Source organism: Rhinolophus sinicus, chromosome 6 (genome assembly GCF_057876585.1).
Source record: "Rhinolophus sinicus isolate RSI-liver-muscle chromosome 6, RSI-T2T, whole genome shotgun sequence".
NCBI classification, from domain to species: Eukaryota; Metazoa; Chordata; class Mammalia; order Chiroptera; family Rhinolophidae; genus Rhinolophus; species Rhinolophus sinicus.
Window position 1 is genome coordinate 32273071 of NC_142506.1, and position 15184 is coordinate 32288254.

The following is a 15184-nucleotide window of genomic DNA, read 5'->3' on the forward strand; positions in this document are numbered from 1 at the left end:
TAATCGTTTTCTTTGTAATTAGACATAATTATTGTGAAATGTAGTGAGGAGATTGTCCACAAAATCAAAAAGAGTTTCCAGATACAGTACTAAGTATCCTTAACTGTAGCTACAAATGTCAAATGGCTGGAGGAAAATATAATGAATAATTATAAACAGAACTAGACGAAGCGTGCGTGGGCAGTAAGTGCTACTTCAAACAGCTGCAGATGATGTATCCTTAAGAAATCTAGAAAAATGAATCAAATCGAATTGGGGCAAAAACAATGAGGGCAAGTGAGGAGTGCCAGCTCAAACGCACATACCCCTGGCCAGCTTAAAGAGGCTCTGGGTCCTGACTAGGCCTTGCTCTCTCGCTCTTTCAATTTCTCCTCCTTTTCCCCCCTTCCCTGTACGAAGGCCAGCTCTTCCCTCCGCCCCCGAATCCGCTCAAGTTGCCCGGAGCCTGGCTCCGCCCACCCGCCCTGGACCGCGACCTGCGGCTGAGGGGCGGGGCGGCCCGGGAGGAGCCGCACTCGAGAGCGGGAGGGGGATCCGCCGCGGAGTTACGGGAAAGTTGTTCCGAGTTCCTGGAGTTTCCCTCTGTGGTTCCTGGGCTCCGCTGGCCAGTGCCCCGGCTTCTTTCCTCCCTCCCGCTTTCGCCGCCCACCAGGTCCCTTCTGTCCCCGGCCGCCATGGAGCAGCCGCCGGCGCCCAAGAGGTAACAAACGCGGGGAGCGGGCAGAGGGAGGGAGGCGGCGGTCGCAGGGCGGGGGCGGCTAGGCCGGGCCGGACGGTGACAACCTCCCGGGTTGCCGGGCCCGGGGCCGGGCCTGCCGGGGGTCGGGAGGCTGGTCCCAGTGCCCGGCCGCGTCTCTGCACGGGACGGGGGGGTGAGACGGGAGACGGACCCTCGCCTGCCCCGCGCCCGGCCTGGCGCGCGTGGAAAGTCGGGCAGTACCGGGCTCCCCGCGGCCAGACTCCCGGGACGGGCAGGGTTTTCCCCCGAGGCAAGTTCACGAAGCCAAGGAGACGTAAAACTAGGAAATTAATGGGCTTCTTAAAACCATGTAGACTTTCCTGTCAAATTTAAAATATAATATTACCTTTTTATTTTTTGGAGAAGGCGGGTTTATTTACAGTTTAAGGAATTATATAGTCATAGCTACACAGTGTGTAAAACTTGTGGATATGCTGCACTGACAGGTGTTCCTCCCCCCCTCAAGTTCAGAAGTATTTATGGATGCAAGACAGGAATCTTAAACTAGAACCCCTCCCCCATATAGTTTTGTTTTTGTTTTTTCTTTTAGCATATAAAAATAGTAATGTTTTGGTATTTACTGTTGTATTTAATCTTTGATGTATTGGAAGTGTAAGAGTACACAGTAGATAGTTTGAGCTAATATTTGAAGTGATCTTAGGAAGCTAAATCAAGGCTATTCATTTACTTCAGTTGGTAATGTGCTTTCCCCCCACCCCCAAATGAATCAATCAACTAAGTGATGCTGGATAAAACATTTAACTTCAGTTTTTCAGTTTTAGTTTATAAAATAAGGGTATTAATCTCTCTCCCAGTGCTGTTGTGAAGATGAAAGAGTTTGTGATTTTTGATACGTAGAGATCTTTAGATGAAAGGTGGTATATTCAAGAACATGAAATAATTAAAAAGGTAGGAACTTTGTGAGCCATTGTGAATTGGGTGACTAGATATGTGAGCCTTGAGGCCTGGAAACCATCTGTTCAGGTGAAAAGGGAGGCGGAGTGTGTGTGTGTGTGTGTGTGTGTGTGTGTGTGTGTGTGTGAGAGAGAGAGAGAGAGAGAGAGAGAGAGAGAGAGAGAGAGAGAGAGTTTCCAAAAGAGACCTGCTATCAGACAGAGCCCTTGATAGATTCTTCTCTGGCATTTTGTAAAGTACCTGAATTCTAGTATTGATTGGGCACCCAGTTTTAATACTAGTGAAAAAAACAGGAAACTTTTTTTCCTTTTTTGTTTTGGAAGTACTGTAAGGGGCACCTCTAAGCTAACACCGTGAGGCCAACTTGTGAACAACTCTAAATTGAAGTAGACCTCTATTCTGATTAGCTCTACTCTAAGTTGTCACAGTTTCATTATAGATGTAAGAGAACCTCTGCCTTTGCAAGTACATTAGAGAACCTGGAGGGGTCAGGGTGAAATGTGGGGGCATACTTCACCATTCCATGGTAACTTACATTTTTTAAAGTACTGGTTACACATTTAACAGACATAGTTTTAGCTCTCTTCAGAGACACATGTTAATCCAGGAAGGCATTTCTGCAGAGCAGAAGATAAATGACCATCCCATATATTTGAATATCTCTTAAATTTTTTTCATAATATTTTCATTTTCGTAATATCGTTTAATCCTTATAGCAACCCTATTGAGTATGTTAGGTTACAGGCGTTTAATCCTATTTTGTAGGCTTTGAGAGAGAGAACGGATAGTGAGTTTTTGTATTGTCCCTATTAATCATTACCTTCTAATAATGAAATATAGCTACCATTTCTGAGATCATACTGTTTGCCAGGAGCTTTATATATACATTCCTTTATTTTATTGTCTTAAGAAATAGGAATCCTGGTTAGCAGTTTACTATGCTACTTCTAAATTTAATCTCTTCATCTGTAAAATGTGTTGTGAGGAGTAAATGAGGTCATGTGAGAAGCACTTAGCACAGTGCTCTATAATGTGCTGTATAATGTTGTTAGTTTATGTTTTTCTTATTAAATGAAGCTCAGAGAGGTTAAATAACTTGGTCAGGTGGAGGAGGTGCCAGAATCCCCAGACTGGCTGCAAAGTACAGTGATGCCTCTTTTTGAAACCCTTGCTTGCTTTCTAAGCATTCCATGATGTGGTGGTCATCTCTTTCTACAGTTTTCTGGTCCCCTTTGCTTGTTAACTTAATCCCTGTAAGAATGGCCCTTTGCTTTGCTCTCTTTCTGTCTTGAGTAGCACTTCCTTAAGGCTCAGCCATTTTTACATGGTCACATTTATGTTGCTGATGTTCAAGTCTGTCCGAGTAGCAGCTGCTGCTCAGTTAGTAGTTTTGTTTTTTCATGTAGATCCACTCTTTCATTATCCCTTCTAGTTTGTCACTAGATCCTATCAAATTATTCATCAAAAAGTATATGGATTCATTTCTCCCCCTTTTGATTTTCAATACTTCTACCCTCCGTATTGCAGGGTTTTATGACCTTCACGCTTGATTTATAGCAGTGCCTTCCATCTGGGCACTGTAGTCCAATTTTCAAAAATTTGAGCAGCAGAAGGGCTCTGTGTGGAGTAGGGCAGGGAACCAGAACTTGGTCCCCAGGGCCTTGCCTCCTTCTATTCTCCTTTTGCTGTCCTACAGAACCTCCTAATGATTCATGCTTGCTTTAGTTCACCCTCCACATGGCTTCTGATTTATTTTTCTAAAGTAGCAGTTCATTCATGCTATTCCTTTTTTTTTTTTTTGTGGGGGGGAGGGTTGGGGCACACTAGTCAGTTTTGTATCCAAGGCTCCCATCACTTAACCTCCAGCCTTCTGTTACTATTCTCCAAGATCAGTTTGTCCTCAAGTTTCCCTTTTGTTCTTTATTTTGGTTGTAGGCTGTGGGTACTCCAAACTTTGCCTTTGTTCATGCTTTTCCTTTAGAAAAGTTTGTGTTGTTTTGTGCTAGTAACCTGTGCTGTTTTATTTTTCTTTCCAGGCCTGCTTCATAAAGTATCTTATTTGAGTACTTCCTAGCCTGAGCTATTTCTCTGTATTCCTAATATGATATTCACTTGAGTATATGCCATGGTCATGTTGCTCTTTTTTAATTATAAAATTTTCAACATACAAAAGATAATGAATGGGGACTAATTTAATCAAGACTTATGCATCACTACCCAGCTTTAGAAATAAAATATTACCAATTCACTTGAAGCCCCTTAAGTATATCTGTTCTCAGTTGCATTACTTCCCCATCCCCCACAGGGTTGTTTCTGTCCTGAACTGGGTATTTGTCATTTTCATACTTATCTTATACTTTTAGCATGTTGTTCCTATATATCTGCTGTAGTGTTAGGCCTGGGTGTGAGGCTCAGCTTTGTGCTAACTTTGAAATTTGGCTATCATTCTTCTCCTCTGCGAATTGGGAGATTCCAATATGCAGCCAGATCTGAGAGTCATGACTAGCTGATCTGTAAGGCTCCTCTTTCCCTCCCATTGTTGATTTGGTCTTCCCAGCAAGTCATGTATTAAACATAAGCAACTGATGTGGTCACCCATGTCACTGACATGAGGTACCAGAAAGGCTTTCGGATTTCCTTCACAGGTCTGTCACAGAGGTCTGCAGAAGTCTTTATTAAAGTGAAGTCTCTCTGGGAAGGGAAATCCATGAAATGGTTATTAATTATTAACATTGTGTAGGTTGAGTTTATCAAATTCCTTTGTAGGGGAACCTCTAGCTGAGATAAAAATGACCACAGAATAGATAAGTTTGATAGGTAGAAAGGCAATGGCCAAAACATGGGCTCTTCACCAAGTGTAACATTCATAGGAAAGGAAATGGGTCTCTGATAGACAGCTGGGCCACAATGAGAACTCTGGGTGCTGGAGGGGAGGTAGTTCTATGCAATACTTGTTAAAGAGAAGATGGAATGTCTTTGCTGGAGAGATATACTTTCCTCAATTAGAATATGAGATTAATAGTTATTTCAAATTTAAAATACATCTATTAAGGTATATTTGAAGGAAAAGTTGGTGTGAAGCAGTGAAAAACATTGGAAGGATAATGAGAGAGTAAGTTACTGAAGCTTACTCTTAAGACAGGTGAAAGGAGTTCTTTGATTTAAGCTATAGTTGAATTCTGTGGCAAATTTTATTTTTTTATAGTATGAAAAGGTAGTTTGGAGGAAGTAAAGTTGAAGATTGAAGTCAAAACATTAGGGTTACAAAGTGCACGCACATAAATGAAGAATGAAGGCAAGGAAACAATCATTTCTCATGGGAAAATGTTGCTATGAATGAATGGATTATCAGCCAGAAGATAGATTGTTATGGAATGCAAAAGCAAAGGGAAAGGGATGAAGATGTAGAATGGTAAAGTGGAAAGTATTCATATTTTGTCTCAGCACATAGAGCCCACATTAGCCTATAGCATGAATAGCCCTGACTGTAGGCCAGAAATTAGGAGTGGAGATAAATAGACAGCAACAAGCCAGGAAAGTCGATAAGTAGGGTATCAGCAAAACCATGAAGACACTGCAATGAGAGAGGGGTGGACGTCATTTTACGTCTATCGTCTTAATTCATGTGTCCCTGGAATGTTAGAAAGATGATATTCTTGTGCGCTTATTATCAGACAGATTCTCAAAGTGGGGCTTTGTTTTTGAGAAGTTGAACTCTAAGAACTCTTACAAAATAAAAGCAGTATAGCCTCAGGAGGGGGCCCTGGGGAAGCTCCTAACTTTAGAGGCAAGCAATTGCAAGAGGTGTCCTTAGTTCAAGGGGAAAATAATTGAGCAAACAGGAACATCTTTTTGCATTAATGACTTGGTCCCTACAGCATATGCTCCCTTTCGCATTTCTTGGTTAATTTGGGGTTGCACCAGCATCATTAGAGTTGATTTGGGCCCTGTAGATGGGATTAATCAATTGCCTCTTCCTGCTTAGAGAGAGGAAATGTGACAACAAAATCTGGATCAGTTCCTGGTGAGTAAGAAACTCAGTCTTCAGTCAACTCTAGGCAATGATTAATTTACCCACTGTTCTTTAAGGGGCTGAAATATGGTATATGTTAGTACTGAAGAATTTGTTAGAAATCTAAGAAAAAGGTAAACATTTATTAAACACTTCTAGGTTGAAGCTTGTTTTTCTGATGTAATTTAAATACTCATTCCAGAAGTGTGTATCAGTAAAGCTTTAATAATAAAAGGTTTAAATTGAGTACTTCTTGTTTGGATTGTAAGGGGGAAAAAGTGCTTAGAATTTAATTTTTCTGATTTCAAAGAAGTGCGTTGAACTAGAGGTACTGTCACTTTAGGCCATTATGTATTAGTGGCTTTCAAAAAATAATTTTTTGTTTTTTTAATATTGATGATGAGATCCAGTGCAGACCCACATATATGTAAAACTAAAATCGAAATTTCATGACACGTACTATGTACGATGTTTTCTGGTAGTTTTCTATTTTCTGTTCTGTTCCATTTCATTGAAAAAATGCTGGTCATGATCCACCAAATTATTTTCATGGCCTATTAATGGGTTGTGATTACAGTTTGAAAAAACATTGTTGTATGTAGTAGAGCCAGTCAGGAAATTGATTTTATTTCTAATTCCATCCTGATACTTAAAAGCTTGATGATGGGGTTGTCAAAGGAATCCAGAGTGGTGTAATTATAACAACCTGTACACGCACTAGAGTTATTCTTTAAGATTCTAAAAGGGGAAGAGGTGAAGGGGAGAGAGGAAACTATAATTTTAAAGCTACTATATTTTGAACACTTTATATATATCCCAATTAAAGTATGGAAGAGTGCAAAATGATTACCTATAATGTCTGACAGAGTTCACAAAGGAAAATGTAATACATAAAGTTTACTATGAGGCAAAAGCTTATTTGCCTTCCCGTGTAGAATGGCCCCATGCCCTGGAAACATCCAACTATAATTATGGCGACCTCAATTTCTGACTCCCTACCAGATCCACCCTCTATAACTACCAAAGGTCTTTAGATTTTTCTTCTAAAGAGAACATTTATATTATCTGATAGAAACTTTCTTTTTTATTTGTCCCAAGCTTATTTTTTGTTGTGATTTTATTTGAATTGCCTCATATGTTAGGCTTATTCTAATTAAGAAGCTTTTCACTCTTAGAACAAAGATTCTATATTTGAAATGTCTTATTACAACTTTTTTATCCTACACAGAGTCTCAAATTGAATAAGTGAAAGTAACAAATATATAAACAGACGTGTGAATAATAAAAATAAGTTCATTGTTTGCACGCCATGAATATTAAACTGTAGATTACCTTGAACTTCTTAAAAGTACAGTAAAGAATATATCTTTAGAAATGACTTTGTAGCAAAATGAAAATTACAGGGAACTGTTAATATGATACCAAACATTTAGTAAAGAGGTGAAATTGAGTAAGTTTTTTCAGGCATTTCAGAAATATTGATGTAAATATTGATATCTTGATACATACATACACAAATACCCACACTTATAAAATTGGGGAAATTGTTGAGCATATGTGATTCTAAAGATGAGGTAGTTTCTGTATTCAAAATATAGAATGCTATTATCTGTCTGGATCTTTTTTTTTCATCTTTAGGATATTTGGTTTCCTAGAGTCCTGCAATTGGAAAGAAATACAGGTTAAAATTATTTTTGTAGTTTTGGCGGACTTTCTATATATTTGAGGAAAACAGAAATGAAAGATAGTAGGTAGCTAATGTCCTTGACTCTTTCTCTCTGGAGCCACTCTTTCTCTCCTGTCCCCGCTGCGTTGCCCCATTCTCCCGTTCCTTTCTAAAAACTGATTCTCTTTACTCTCTGCTCGTTGCTCATAGCAGAGATTGACTGTCAGCCTTGAGTTGATTCATTTTGCTCATTTATTCATATATTCAGTAATTAATAATTAGCAGCCTTTAAATGCCAGTGCTGGGAGCACTGTTCAATGAAACGGATGGGATCTTTGCCCTGATAGAACATACACTCTAGTTGGAGCTTGAGCTACGAAGGACAGAAGTAGCAGGTATTGATAAAGAAAAATGGTGGAACCTGCTTAATAGGGCAGTGGGAGGAAGCTTCTCTGGAAAGGTAATACTTAAGCTGCTATAGGAGGTTGAGAAGTTATTTATGTGAGTAGCCAGAAAGAGTATTCTAGGTAGAGGTAAAAGCTATAAGAAGACTCTGAAGGTAGGAAAATGTTTGCTGTGTGGGAGGAATTGAAATGAGGCCACTGTGGCTTGGTTGTGGAATTGATGTAGGAACATTTCTTTATGCGTGTGCTGGATTGTCCTGCGGAACCTACGAATGGAAGCACAGACCAGAGAGGCAAGGAGTTGCAGAAGAGGACAGTTTATTAAAGCAAATAGATACAGCTCTCAAACAAGAGGGGGTACCTGACTGGGATGCCCACTAGCTAAGGCAAAAGGCTTATGTTTTTATACTTTTTCTTGTATATCTGAGGAGAAAGGCTGGCGTCTACTGGTGCGGTCTTATCAGGTCTGCTCTGGCTCAGACTGGAGGAGGCTTTTGAAATAACCCAGCTGCCTCAGAGTGTAATTGATGTTTCTGTTCTGGTAGGAGTGAGTTATTTCAGGGCTAAGGCTTTGAAGGTATGACTGTGTTTGTTCATTCTACCAGGGAATTCCTGACTGCCTGATGTCATGCTAACCAACTTGCCTCAGAATGAGAGAAAGTGGTTGGAGATGAGGTCAGAGAGATGGGCGGGGATTCATTGATGCAGGCCATGGAAAGGAATTTGGATTTAATTTAGAGTATAGAGTGCTGTCATTAAGCAGAATTTTCAAGTTTATATTTTTAAAAGCTCATTCTGGTTGCTTTGGGTCGAATAGATTGTAGAGTGTTAAGAATAAAAGCAGGGAAACAAGTTAGGAGGCTATTGTAATAGTTCATGACTAGAGAAGGTGGAGTCAGTGGAGATGGAGAGAAGTGGACAGATTTAAGTTGTATTTTGGAGTTAGAAATGAGGGACCCTCTGATAGACTAGATAGACTAGATGTGGGGAATGAGGAACAAATAATCAATTGTAACTCCTTGTTTTTGGGTTTGAGCAACTTGGGGGGTGGGGGAAGGCTGGGAGAGAAACAAGTTTGGGTATCTATAGTTTCTTTCTTAGAATTCCAAACTCGCAAAATGAATCTTTTTGGCCCAAAATGTGATATTAGGTGGTTCTCTTAGAAGAAGTAGGTAGGGAGGAAATTAAGGGCACTGACTTCTTGTTGTAACTTCTTGTTTTCACTGCATTAGACTAGAGAATTGGAAACATACCAAGTCTTTGTTAGTTGTTGAAATGTTCAGGTGTCCTGGTAACCTGCTGTTGAAAGAAAATTTTTTATTGCAAAATAAAACATCAGTGAAAAACAAGTGTATGGCTTGATGGAGTACTATAAGGCAGGCACCTTTGTAATCACCAATCGGGTTAAGAAATAGAACTTTGCCAGCCTCCCTGAAGTCCCTTTTGAGTGCTCCATCCCAGTTGTACCTGCCTTTCCCCGTAAGTAACCGTTCTTCCGACCTTTATAGTAATAACCGCAGTGTGCATTACAAGACACTCTACGTTACTTTTGCTGATTAAAAAATAGTTTTTATATGAGTTGTCACATTTAATCTTTGGGTTAGTCTTATATCCCTTTTCTTGTTGAAGAATCCAGGCTATTTGAATTGCTTCCCACAGTTTCGCACAGCCTGGATTTTGCTGATTGCTTACTTAAGGTGCAGTTCACCATGTTCCTTTGTCTTCTGTAATTCTCGCAAATGGTCTGTGGACCAAAGAATGGATCAGATTGACGTTTGATCCCTTCGCTATTGTTATGGACTGTATTGGTCACAGTCACTTAGTGGCTAGTTGTCTCTCTTTTGTGATGTGAGCAGCTATTGATGGTTAGTGCTTATTTCTGTTAATTCATTGAGTGTTGCAGAATGGTGAATTTTAAATACATCATTTTATTTTCATTTATTAGTTGGAATGTTTTTATAAAGAATTACTTCCCTCATCTTCTGTTTGGTTACCCAGTGGTATAATTTATAAAGGAAAGAAAGGATAAATGCTTGGTTCTTCTTCTTTATTTACCCATTTTCAAGATAATGAATCAGTGCCCTATTTTCCTCCAAAGGGGACCAATTCTTTTTTTATTTTTAATACTATTATGAGCTGATGGATTTAAACATATTTGATGGATTTTAATTCATTGGAGATACTGTCTCTGAATCTCAAAATGTCCCATCTTTTTGGTCAGTGGAAGTCTGTCTCTTCAGGAGACAACAAACATGACTTTAGTGGTCTCTGATCGCTTCCTTGCTGTCTGCTGTGAAAAGATAGTCAGGGCTCATCTTGTCCATTTCCTGTCCTAGGTTCAGAATCAGCCATTTCTCCAAGAAGTCCTACTTTCTTTTAGTGAGAAATGGTATTTCAAGACCCTAACCTGGGCATTAATATGGTGTTATTTTTAAATAGCATTGAATTCATAGGTAGGAGAACTGACTCATCTTTTTCAAACTACGGGATAGTCTATTGAAAAATGTGATGGCACTGGTAGTTTTGAGTGTTCTTTTTTTTTTTTTTTTTCTTAAAGATTTTATTGGGGAAGGGGAACAGTTGAAAAATGTGATGGCACTGGTAGTTTTGAGTTTTCTTTTTTTTTTTTTCTTAAAGATTTTATTGGGAAAGGGGAACAGTGTGTATTTCTAGTACTTTATTGGGGAACAGTGTGTTTTTCCCAGGACCTATCAGTTCCAAGTCAAGTTGTTGTCCTTCAATCTTAGTTGTGGAGGGTGCAGCTCAGCTCCAAGTCCAGTCGCTGTTTTCAATCTAGTTGCGGGGGGCACAGCCCACCATCCCATGAGGGAGTCGAACCTGCAACCTTGTTGTCAAGAGCACACGCTCTAATCAACTGAGCATTCCGGCAGCCCCTGGGCAGCTCAGCTCAAATTGTCTGCAATCTACTAGTTGCGGAGGGTGCAGCTCACTGGCCCATGTGGGAATCGAACCCACAACCCTGTTGCTCAGAGCTCACGCTCTAACCAATTGAGCCATCCAGCGCCCCTTTTTAAAAAAAGTTTATTGGGGTGACAATTGTTAGTAAAGTTACATAGATTTCAGGTGTACAATTCTGTAATACATCATATATATATATATATATATATATATATATATATATATATATATATATATATATATATCACATTGTGTGTTCACCACCCAAAGTTAGTTCTCCTCTCATCAGGATAACTAAGGGGATATATTCGATCCCCTTTACCCTCATCTACCACCCACCTCCCCCCTTACCCTCTGGTAACCACTAAACTATTGTCTGTGTCTATGAGTTTTTGTTTCCTCATTTGTTTGTCTTGTTCTTTTGTTGTTTTCAGTTTTATATCCCACATATCAGTGAAATCATATGGTTCTCGACTTTTTCTGTCTAACCTATTTCATTCAGCATAAGAATCTCAAGATTCATCCATGTTGTTGCAAATGGTACTATTTCATCTTTTCTTATGGCACAATAGTATTCCATTGAGTTTCTTTCCTTGGATAATATTTCCCCATAAGTTTATAAGTTTGGGCCAGAAATTGGGCATCTATGGACAAATTCTGTGGTAGAGACTATGTAGAGTGGACTTTTATCTTCATGTTCTCCCTATCTTATTTACTCTAGTTACCCTTACTGTTATCCTAATATCCAGCCTTACTTCTTTCTCACCGCTAAGTGTTTCAGGTGACCTAGTTTCTTCTTTTCTTAAATGAAGAAGATATAGAAAATAAAAGAATCCAAGACAAACGACACCATTAGTTATAAGATCAGATTAGAGGCCTTATTTTTTAAGGTAGAACTTTAGCCTCCCTTGTCTTGCATACATAAACATATGTCTGCGTACAAACAATATTCAAGGGCATCTTGAGGTTGCTGTATAAATTTAACTGACTATAGTATGATGAATTGCAAAATGAAGCACATCCAGATATTAAATGCCATATGTTACATCTTTTTGTTTTGATATTAGCCCCTCTTGTTAAATTTTATTGTGCTTTTGAATAAATAAAATGAGGTATTTGTCTCAGTGACATAGTTGACAGTTTACATTGTCAGTGTGTCACATAACTTTAGAAAGAATTAGTTTTGGTGTAATTACTTAATGTATTAAAAGACATTAGGTTGTACCTATAAGTTGTTATGTGAATTAGTCATTTTGCAATCAAATAGCAGTCAGTAACCATTTTCTAATAATCATCTATTCAAACATTTTTAATAATCATTGAAATTTGGATCATAGAAGGAGGTTGGAGAGAAATGATTGCTCTGAATAAAATTTGTAGTTCATGTAATTCCTAAGAATTATAAGAAACAAGTGTCAAATTAAGCAATGGAATTCCATAAAATTCCAGTGGAAATTAAAAATATATATACTAATTAACTCTTAGAAGAAAGCGTTTTGATGATTTTCTTTTCCTGGTTTATTCTCATTGAATACTTTCAAGTTTTTTTTCTCATTTTTATAATAGAAAATAATTCAAGTACCAGGGTAATGATAAGAAAATGGGATTCCTGTCTCTCCCTCCCCCCTATATACAGGCTTCAGCACTTGACTAGTTAGCATTAATTAATATTCATAAAAAATTCATGTGATGCAAAAGAGCCTGCCAAATTAGTGATATGGTGAAAACTTTAAAAGATAATTTTGCGAAGTATGGTATAGCCTGTAATGGATTTTCTAAATAAATTATGTAAACCACTTTAAAAAACACTTTCAAAACAACCAGTTTTGATGGAAATCATTCCAAAATGAAGACATTTGATCCAGTCTTCTGAGACTGATCATTTGCTTTCTTGATTACTTAATGTTATTTTTTTATGAATTTTAGTTCATATAAACAGACACAGAAACAGTTCATGGAACTGTTCTTAGTTTTTGTTCATAGAAACAGTCAAGTGTGCTCTTTAGGTGTGTTTGAAGCTTTGTTGCTACTTGTAGCTGCTTTTTTTTCTAAACTGTCTTGTCTTTTACTGTTATCTGTCATTTCTCATTGCTATATCCTTGTCTAAACTGCTACTTATCTTAGAAATAATTACCTGACCTCACAGTACCTTTTCCTTTCCTGAAGTACATGCCCTTTGTGTTAGTTTTTGCTTACCAGAGGTGTTTTTCTCTTCTGGGCTTATAGTACATCTTAGAATCATTTTTTGGCTAAGAACAACATTATTGTGCAGTGAAGGAGAGAAAAAAATTACTCCAAACTTTCCCAAGTTTCTAAAATTTAATATGAAAATGACCAAATTTTTAGAATCAAAAAAGAACAGAATTTTACTTTTAAAAGCCCATAAAATTCCTAAATTAAAAAAAATTCTGTCATTTTAGAGTATTAGATTTTGAGGACTCCTGGTATTACCAAAGTGAATTAGAATTTTTAGGGTATTTATACTTGTACAAATACAGTAACATTACATTTGCAGTAGTTTATAGTAATTTGTTTTTCATTTCTATGGGTAAAGTATTGAGGCTATTTTTCTTACAATGATCAATCTTTATATATTTATAGTAGTTTATTTTTAATTTCTTATGAGTGATTTTTTTCCCCCTGTTAGATACTGCAGGGATTTTAACATTTTATTTTCATTTCTGAAAAACCAAAACCAAGCAGATAAAATTAATCCCAATTTTAAAAAGTAAGAATCACTTTCATAAAGCACCAAAATCATGAACTATTTCGCAGTCTCTTCCCTTTAATTTGTTTACAAAGAACCACAGAGAAATATTGAGAAATGACTTCATATGTGCTGTTACTGAGAAATCAAGTGCGCTGGAAAATCAAGCAAAATAGCGTCCATCTGTGCAAACAGCTGCAAACAGCCCGTCTCCACAGCACCCCCATCTCTGTTCATGAAAGCCGAGCAGAAGAGTACAGACCTCATTGAATGCTACAAATGTTACTATTGTCAGACTTTAAGACTTCCTTGAATGTACGGAAAGTACAATTTTGTTAACGTAGTTATACCTTTAGTTAATGTATTAATATTTGGGATTAATGCAGTTCTAGTATTCTTCTAGGGATGGGAGTGAGCGGTTGTGTGTAGGTAGAGACTAAATCTTCATATTTTATCTTCAAAATTTGAGGTGTAGGGAAATAAATGAAGAAAATCTGTAAGTAAATCCAGTTTTTAAGTTTAGGTAGTCTCTTTGGCAGAAATCATGGATTTTTCTGTATGGCAGGTTCATGGGTAGACCTTGGCAAGTTTCGTATAAAAGTATCCTCTTTTATTTTTAATCAGTTAAAGATTCTGTTCCCCTTTTTAGTTCTCAAATCTATGGTTGTTGAATCTGTATGAACTGGATTAAAAGTTATGAAGCTTACAGGCCTGCATATTATAAAATTATTACAAATTTTTATTTTAGTAGGACATGAATATATTGCAGCATTTTCAAATGCGCTGTTTTATGTGTCTACATTTTCTGGATTTGTGTTTTTTTAAAAATTAGTTATTAAGAAAGTTAACGCAGTAACATGTCTTTAAGGGTAGGGAATATGTTGCAGTGTTTAACTTTGTATAGGTTTTATAAAAAATTAAAAGGAATATCACTTTCCAGTTGAGGATAAATGAAAAAATTCTTAGAAATTAAAAATGAAAGACTGCAGGATGAAGGAAGGAGAAAAATTGCAGCTTCTTTTTCTTTAAACCTCTTTGCCAGGAAATTATAATTTTAGAGTACTTTTGGGCAAAGAGCCCAATCTAAAAGGAAATGGTATGATAGAGTTGAAAAAACAAGACTTTAATTTAATTTTAAAGTCTTCTAACCATTGTATGGTATTTTCTTAGGCGGATTTCAGCTCATTCTAGTGCCAATAATTAATTAACCCTCATAAATTTTAATAACAGTTTTATAAAAGTAAATAAACTATGAGATCATCGAATTACATCTATTTTATTATTAAAACAGTGATACTAGTGAAACAATTAAGACCCAGAGCTTTTCAGATCTTGGTTCTAACCTTAGCTCTGCCATTTACTGCAATGGAATGGTGGGCAAGTTACATAACTTTTCTAGGCCTCAGTATGTTCACTTGTAAAATGGAGGTGATAATAATACCTTCTCTTTGGATTTTGTGAAGATTAAATGGAATAGTGATTGCAAAGCATTTGTCTCTGAAGACAGTTTCCAAAGTGTTTCAAAATGTGTTTGGCATTGTCAACATCTTTTGAAGAAACGTGTAACTTTCCAAGGGAATAAAAAGACCACTTTCACTTGGATACATGTGTTCTAGTTGAGTTAAAAAAAAAAAAGGAAAAAAGAAAATCTGTGTTATTACTTTAGGACTAAACATCTACTAAATATTTATGAAATATTTGTCCTTTAAAAAGCAAAAGGGAGCAGAGAAAAAGATCCTTGAATTTTATTAGTTTGAGATAAAATGTACTTTCTGTTGTTGAAATAGAAAAGATGTTTGATTTTGTGGATTCAGGATCAGAC

At 37.4% G+C, this 15184-nt stretch overlaps 1 protein-coding gene across 1 annotated transcript in view; it reads left to right on the plus strand.

Moving 5' to 3' along the window:
• Positions 1-488: 488 nt before the first annotated feature.
• Positions 489-15184, plus strand: part of STK3 (serine/threonine kinase 3) — a 301757-nt gene continuing 287061 nt past the window's right edge. Inside the window, exon 1 of the mRNA XM_019757652.3 lies at positions 489-700. Coding sequence (XP_019613211.1) covers positions 675-700 — 26 coding nt within the window. The 5' untranslated portion in view covers positions 489-674. The remainder of the gene's footprint in view (positions 701-15184) is intronic.